Source organism: Vombatus ursinus, unplaced genomic scaffold, assembly GCF_900497805.2.
Source record: "Vombatus ursinus unplaced genomic scaffold, bare-nosed wombat genome assembly UNPS02014813.1, whole genome shotgun sequence".
In the NCBI taxonomy this organism is placed as follows: domain Eukaryota; kingdom Metazoa; phylum Chordata; class Mammalia; order Diprotodontia; family Vombatidae; genus Vombatus; species Vombatus ursinus.
This window is the reverse complement of record NW_020954591.1, coordinates 13,317,053-13,325,449: the sequence shown is the minus strand read 5'-3', so window position 1 is coordinate 13,325,449 and position 8,397 is coordinate 13,317,053. Positions and strand designations below refer to the sequence as shown.

The following is an 8,397-nucleotide window of genomic DNA, read 5'->3' as shown; positions in this document are numbered from 1 at the left end:
TTAGTCACCTGCACAGGCATGGCTGGAGCAAGAGGCTGGTTGAGTAACTAATTAGAGACACAAAATTGGACCTCACCCACGGGCTGAGGTGGAGCTGATACATCATTAGTCATCCGCAGGGGGATGCCTGAAGGAAGGAGGGTGGGAAGAGGTCACTGAAGGATAAAGTACCCTGATAGAGGAATAGAAAGCTGAGAACTGAACTTGAGGAACCACAGGTGAAGGGGACTGATTGGCAGGAGTCGGAGATAGGAGAAAAACTAGGATGATAAAGTCCAACAAAGTTTCACAGAAACTTTTGGTTTGCCAAGAACAATAGAGATCTTTCCCTATAGGCTGAACTTAAGTAATAATAATACTTAATATCTCATTTGCTCCTCACAACAACCCTGGGAAGTAGGTGCTATTATTATCCATATTTTACCAAGGAGGAAACTGTAGGAAACTGATGTTAAGTGACTTTACCAGGGTAACAAAGCTAGTAAGCTTCTGAAGCTTGATTCTTCCTAAGTCAGCTACCTAATTGCCTCCTCATTCATGTTTCCTTTTATCATGACACGTGCTCTTCTCATTGCAACCACACAGATCACAAGGAGGTTTTCTGCTTTTTGCCTGCACAGCAGGAGTCCTTCATCCACTGCTGTGTCACGGACCCCTTTCCAAGTCTAATGAAATCTACAGACCATTCCTCAGAATCATGTTTGTAAACGCATAAAATAAAATTTATAGGATTACAAAGGAAACCAAAGGCTAGTGAAAATAAGGATGCAATTTATTTCCCATCCAAGTTCACGGATCCTCTGAAATCCATTTATGGATTTGGTGTTTCGCGGACTCGAGACCAGAGCTAAAGACCAGAGGTGGAAGTAAGAAGCCCGGTCTTTCTCTGCGCATGCGCACTTGAAAGGTGCCCCACGGTGGGATTAGAAACTCGCTTTCCCAGCATGCTCGGGCCTCCCAACGCCGCTTACGTCGGGGTGCATGTCAAGCGGCCGTTCCGGAACTTTCTTGGGCTTGCTTTGCAAGTCCCGACTTGTGCTCGGGTGAGAGCTTAAGTTCCGCTGGGCAGCATGGTAGGGGGCGAAGAGGCCGGCGGGTCCCCGGCCGCCCCAGCCTCAGCCTCCTCGTCCTCTCCGCCCATCGTCCGCAAGAAGTACTTCTGCTCGTTTCCTGATTGCAGCGCTACCTACAACAAGGCCTGGAAGCTGGACGCGCACCTGTGCAAGCACACGGGGGAGGTAAAGGCACCGTGGGACGGCTAAGGGGGGGAGGCCCTACCGGATTTGTCCCGCCCCCCCGCGGGAGGCGGGCCGAGCGAGGTGGGCGTGGCGAAGCTCGCCCGCTGCGCGGAGATTGGAGCCTTCTGGCTAGTCTGGTGGCTTTACAGCGCTCCGCGCCGCCGCCTAGGATTAGAGTAGGGTGGCCCCACCTCCAGGATTAGGTCCACCTCGGGCTTTTGTTGCTTTGCGGGAAGTGCTTTCCAGTTTGGGTGGAGGTGATTGCTCTGCGGAGGGAAAGGGAGGACGACCAGAGGACCGGTTGTAGTATTGTTCCTACACAGAGCATCGTGTCTTTCATTTAGCCTAGTGTCTGGTGCATGTTAAACGCATGGAGTGTTTAATTAATTTAATTGATTAATTTAAATAAACTTCATTATCCGTCATTGCCTTCCAAGCTGGACGTAAACCCTGAGTGACTAAATGTCGGTTTAACAAACATTTATGACATGCCTCTGGATTTCCAGGCAGAGGCAAGGTGGTGGAGGTGGTTACATAGTCGGGCTAGGAGCCAAGACCTGAGTTCGGGTGCTACCTCTGGGACAGCCTTAGCTGGAAGTACTTAGCACTTAACCTTCTGGTCCCTCCTATCCCCACCCCCTTCAGGAACCCTCTAAGACCCCAAGTTGAATTAAAGCTAGCGAGGTGCATTGGTAGTGTTTCCTCTCCTCCAAGAGCTCTCAACTTAAGAAACCACAGGTCTGGGTAGCTGTCTCCATGCCTCCCTCCAGCATCTCCCCCTCCTTCAATAAAAAGTGTGAGGCACTAAGCAAGGACGTTACACACTTAAGAATTGGTAGCTTCTGAAATTCAGTCAGGCCCCAGGAGGAGGATGTTGTGGCAGTTGGAGGCATGAGTGTCCTGAAATGTTGCTTTTTTTTGCCCGAATCATATCTAGATTTTGCCGGGATTTTCAGAGGTGCGTTGAAATCTCCAGGAAATTCTAGTTCCTAAAGGAGAAATATTGTATCATTACTACCAGAATGCTGTCCAGGAATCTGTTCTGTGACTTGATGCATCCATTTGCATCCTTTTCCCTTCTCTTTTCCTCCCCTCCCCTTCCAAGGAGTATTTATAATTTCGATGTCGGGTCATAGGAACACAGGTCCAGAGCCGGAGGGGACCTCAGAGGGGACCTCAGAAGCCATCTAAATCCATCCCCCTTGTTTTTACCGATTGAGGCAGTGTGGTGCACTGCTAGATTTGGAGCCAGAGAGCTGATGAGCCATTTGGGTCTTGGACAGGTCACTCACTGCTCAGGGCTTCATTTCCTCATCTCTACAGTGGGGAAGTTAAACCAAATTATCTCTATGGTTCCTTCCAACTCTAAGTCTAGGACGCTATGAAACCGAGGTCCAGGAGTAGCCTAGAGCCAGCTTTCTAACCTAACAGGATGGTTAATTTTTTAGTGTGAGCATTCACACCTCAGAAATGGACAAAAGCTGTCAATCAGGGCTTGATTTATTGTTTGGTTGATTGTCCACACTTAAGAAGGTGATAAGGAAAATGTTAATAATGCAGACTAAACCTAAAAGTGTGTTGCCTGTACGTTTATTTTTGGAGAACCATGTGTCAAACATTTACTATGCTTCGTGTTTGAACCCTGGTGTGTTTCTTTTGCCCCAGTTCTGAGCCCTAACCAGTTGATAAAGTCAGTTGGTAAGCATTTATTAAGCACCTATTATGTGCCAGGCTCTGTGCTTAGCTTTGGCGATACAAAAAAAGGGGGGGAGGGGAAGACAGCCACTGCCCTCAAGGATCTCACAGTCTAATGGGGAAGATGACATGCAAACAACTATGTACAAACAAGCTATATACAGAATAAATGGGAATTAATCAACAGAGGGATTGGCACTCGAACTAAGGGGAAATGGGAAAGGTTTCCTGGGATTTTAGCGGAGTCTTGAAAGAAGCCAGGAGGCAGAGATGACGGAGAGCTTCATCTGGGGAATAGCCAGTGAAAATTCATGGAGTCAAGAAATGGTGCGTCTTGTTTGAGGACAGGTATACTTTAGTAAGGGTAATAGCTGGCTTTTAGGTAGCACTAATTAGCTTTTCACTAGCTAGGTGGCTTAGTGGATAGAGTGGTGGATTTGGAGTCAGGGAGACTCCTCTTCCTGAGTTCAAATCCAGCCTCAATCACTTAGTAGCTGTGTGACCCTCGACAAATCACTTAACCCTGTTTGCCTCAGTTTCCTCATCTGTAAATGAGCTGGAGAAAGAAATGGCAAACCACTCCAGTATCTTTTCCAAGAAAACCCCTAAAAGATGGGCAGCTAGGTGGTAAAGATAGAGGGCTGGGCCTAGAAATCAGGAAGATTCATCTTCATGAGTTCAAATCCAGCCTCAGACACTTCCTAGCTGTGTGACGCAGGGCAAGTCACTTAACTCTGTTTGCCTCAGTTCTTCATCTGTAAATGAGCTGGAGAAGGAAATGGCAAACCAGTTTCTTTGCCAAAAAAACCCAAATGGGGTCACAGAGAGTTGGACATGACTGAAACAACTGAACAGCAACAAAAATTAGCTTTACATACAATTACATCATTTTAGCTGTCTACACGTTATATAGTTTTAGCCACATCTGCTTTCTCTGCCCCTACTCTCCCACTGTCACTGGAAGGAGGCTGCTGCATAGGACTGAGGACTATTTTAGTTTGGGTATTTGTCCATCTCATAGGTTGCCATGGCCAAAACACATGGTCACTTTATGGTCAACTATCCGGTGATAAACTTTTCAAAATGAATTTAAGCTGGCCTTCAGATAGCATACACGTGTCATACAGTGCCCTCAGACTGTTCTAAACCCATCACTACATGTTCTGTCCATGCCTGCCGGTTCATCAGTGTTCCAAGCCTCAAAATTTATCTTTCTGTCCTCTTCCTTCCAATCCAAGCTCCTATTTCCTTTCTTCAAATGATCCCAGTGGAAATCTTAGATGTTTGATGAAAACAATAAGATTCTAGGGTTCCACAGAAATATGTAAATGCCCATAAACTGGCTACTCAGGGAATGGAAGAGGAAGATAGCTTGTTGGGGGCTTAGAGGTGTTGCATCAGGCAAGATTGGCAGTTTCTGTATATAGAGGTTGTAGGCTCGATCAGTTGTTATGTTGGTGATAGTGTAGAGGGCATTCCTGTGCAGGTATGGCAAGAACTAGATTATTTCAAAGGCCCTTCCAACTTGGAAATTCTATGATCTTGATGAGGGGAAGATGACAAAAGAAAGGAAGAAAATAATGGAAGGTTCTTATAGTAAGGGAAAAAAAAAGGGCAGTCAAGAAACTATCAATTCGTATTCCTGTTGCTTGTTTTATTAATACCAATATTCTCCAGGTGTTGCTTTATGATTGTGAATCATGGAACACCATGAACTCAGAAGAACCAAAATTTTAAGTAATTTCTAAGGGCAACGGGAGGAAATATGGTAGATTCATGGGCATATTACAAGTTATGTCTTACACCAAAGAGGTGGCCCAGAAGGCATTAACATACATATATGAACAGAATAGGAAGCATGCTCCTAAGTGATCATGTAAGAATGAGAAACAACCTGGTGAACCATGAAACCCCATAGATATGAAAAAAAATTAAAATGTTTGTAAATTCGGGACTGACTCTTCTATATAAGAGAAGTAGCAGAAGTGTTCATTCAGCATATGGTGGGAGTGAATTGGAAAGGGTCATTGTTAGTCCAGTAAATTACTTTTTTGTACCCTGAAACTTTTATTTATGTCGTTTGTATATAGCCAAAGAGAATAGTTGATACCAAATATTTTTTAAAATATGCCTTGAGAAAACTAACAGTCAAGATGCAGTTCATATTGTGATGATGGTTGATTTGGATTTAAATATACATTATTACCTATAGGTGCATCTATAGTACATCTCTAACTGTTGTTGACTTCCTAATATCTGGATTGGTAAATTTTCCATGGTTGCTCACCCTTGGTAATAACATATTTTATCCTGATCTGATGCCAGGGCCTAATAAGTGTCTTTAGGGACCTAGTTGTAAATTATCATCCATACTATGTTGCCATTTTTCAAATGGTGTTTTCCATGCTTTAATAGCACTTCTGTGTGCATTCCCAGGTGTGGTGTGTATGAGGTTTTGTTTTTGTGTAGTCATTGGGCTTGTCTGGGATGAAGTAGGACTTGCATGTTTACCACAGATTCTGTCATTACAGATTAAATCATGCCGTGGGGTGGAGATCTGGCACTCCAAGAGCAAACAGGGAGACTCAATCAAGGAGGTTGCTATATTTGGTTGCAGTATAATCCTATGTTGAAAAAAACTCAGCATTTAATGTAACTTAACTCATTAATGTGTCCTCATCTTTTGAATGTGAAGGACTGTGTTTTTACAAGTCAGCTTTCCTATGGATTAGTACCAATGCCCTGAAAATCTCTGGCCAAAAGATGGCCTACTTCCCATTAATATTCCACTTATTTCCAGCAGTATTTTTATTTTATAGGACCATGTTTCAATTCAGTAGGAGGATTTGAGTAGTGCCTTGGAGTTTGTGATAAGATTTGACTGGCATAGTTTAAAATGAAGAGAGCAGAGCTGTGGCATTTATGTAACTCATTATGGCTAATAATTAAGAATTGCACAGAAAGTGCTGTTCCAGGTTTGTACATAGTAGGTCTTCAATAAGTGATTGAATAAGAACTGTACATCTCTGAATATAAGGAAGCATTTACTAGTTTCCTTTCCTTATCTTGCATTAAGGCTCTTAAATGATGCCAAATTTACTGTGTTAGTATCTCGATTGCAACAGCCAACTAGGGCAAGATTAAAATAATGATTTTTTTTCCTCTTTGGTAGAGGCCATTTGTTTGTCATTATGAAGGCTGTGGGAAAGCATTTATCAGAGACTACCATCTAAGTCGCCATGTGCTGACACATACTGGAGAGAAGCCATTCGTGTAAGTCTGTGTTATCTTTCAGACGCTTTGGAAGGAGGTTGGTGACTTGTAAGTGGCCAGGTAGAAGGAAACTTTGCCATTACTTCACATGTTCAAGTATACATATTTTCCCAAAATTTTTCATCTTCTGATATGAATTAACAATAACAACACACACGTGTGTGTGTGTGTGTGTGTGTGTTTAATGGATGGGGGAAGGAGTTTGTTGGTCATTATTATTATTTTTTTGGTATGTCCCCTGTACTTAAAGCCTTTCCTGATGGGTCCTGATGGGACCTGCCAGAGCTTGTACTTCATTGGTGCAGTCTTCAAAGATGTAAGGTTACCTCCATGCTGTGATGAGGCATATCAGGATCACCTGGTAGCCACGAAGTAGTATAGGCTAAAAATGCTTACATGGATTTGTGATCTCATCAGTTGAGATATTTCCTCCAAAGATGCAGATCTCAACTAGTCTATGTGAGATTCTTGTCCATGTCCTTCCCTAAATTCACTCCTGGGAGTCCACCTGCTGTGTGGGAAGCCTTCTTCACTTTCTTCTGATGTCACATGTACCTGTGCAGTACTCGATCTGACCACATGTCATCCTTCACCATATGACCAGTCCATCTTCCATCTTTTCTTCCTGTCATACCTTGCCTGAATGGCATCTTTTACTTCTACTCTTCAAAGTTCCCTATTTATATATTAGAGCCTGCTCACAACCCCAGTGCCCTCTCCACTTCTCTTCTGCCTTTTATGTGATATTCATTTTCATTTCTTTGGAGTCACTTGTGTTCTGTGTCTCGGAGCCATACAACACCAACAGAATACTGATATTAAAAAGATGAGCCTTTATTTCTGCAAGAGTAATCTTGGCATCATTAAAGGAATTTCACATTTTCTCAAAGGTGTTGTAGCCCCTATCCTGGTTTTAATTCTGGGCCCATTGTATTATGCATTTGTACTCTCTGTCCCAAATGCATATTCTGATAGACAAAATCTGTTCTACATGTCTTAATCTGGGTAATAGACTTTCTTTATCCTCTTAGTCTTTCCTATGTGAATCATCAGACCAAACCCTATTGAGTGGGTTATATCTCTCGTAGAGGATTCCACAGTGCTTTGGAGCTCAGTGTCATCTACAAATCGGAGCATCTGGTGTTTCTCACCATCTACAAGAAATCCCTCTGCAACTTCACATCTGCACTAGAAATCTTATATCACAGTGGCAAAAACTTTTGCTAAGTATCTGGTGTTTATAATTAGATGGTCTTTGAACAGGTTTATTTCTGTTCTCTTACCATATCCAGCAAGGTGTATCAAATGATTCTAATGTATGAGTGGGAAATGCCTTCACGGTGGTATTTTGCTCTACTGAAACAAATGCTTTGCCACAGTCAGCAGATGTAAGCAGAGTATTTTTTCATGTTCACTACATTTTTCAGTTAAATATGAGATGCTAAAGATGAGGTCTGCTGATTGAATAAATGAATGAATAAAAAAGCCTTTATTAAGCTCTTACTATCTACTAAGCATTGCAGAATATTACTTACCTGCTCACTACTACTGCACTCTTTGAGGATATCCTCAGTTTCTATATAGCTTTATGTCAAAGACTTTAGCTGGGAAAGTAGGTTTATAGATTAATATTTACTGCTTTTTTCCCAGAATCTTTTTTTGATATTGAGGTCTGAGATAGTTTTCTACATCTTTGGTATCTTCACCTCCTTAGATACTTAGCAAATCCTTGTGCTAACTCACTGTTATGCTGCTTCCAGCATAGATCTCCTTTACACTTGCTTGAGTCTAGCTCCTTTTTCCGTTTTTGTCCTACCTCCCTTGTAAGCACATTCATAATGTTAGAGTTGATGGCAGAGAAAACAGTTATAAAAATCTTGGCACGCCTCTTCTGTTTTTCTTTTGTTTGTTGTATTTCCATATTTTATCCTTAAATGCCTTTGGGATCTCTTACCAAATTCTCTTGAAACTGAAAATATGACTTTAAAAAAAAGTTTAGATGAGGTCATGGGTGACATCCATAATTGAATGGGTGTCATAATCCATAATAAATAGTGTCATAATCCATAATAAATAGTGGAAATAAGAGTCACAGGTGCAGATAGATAGAGTGAATAGAGCACTGGCCTTGGAGTCCTCAGGAGACCGAGTTCAAATGAGGCCTCAGACACTTACTAGATGTATGACCCTG

At 42.4% G+C, this 8,397-nt stretch overlaps 1 protein-coding gene across 1 annotated transcript in view; it reads left to right on the top strand.

The window, feature by feature from the left end:
- Nucleotides 1–788: 788 nt before the first annotated feature.
- Nucleotides 789–8,397, top strand: part of GTF3A (general transcription factor IIIA) — a 22,818-nt gene continuing 15,209 nt past the window's right edge. The window contains exons 1-2 of the mRNA XM_027835101.1: nt 789–1,238; nt 6,106–6,206. Coding sequence (XP_027690902.1) covers nt 1,071–1,238; nt 6,106–6,206 — 269 coding nt within the window. The 5' untranslated portion in view covers nt 789–1,070. The remainder of the gene's footprint in view (nt 1,239–6,105; nt 6,207–8,397) is intronic.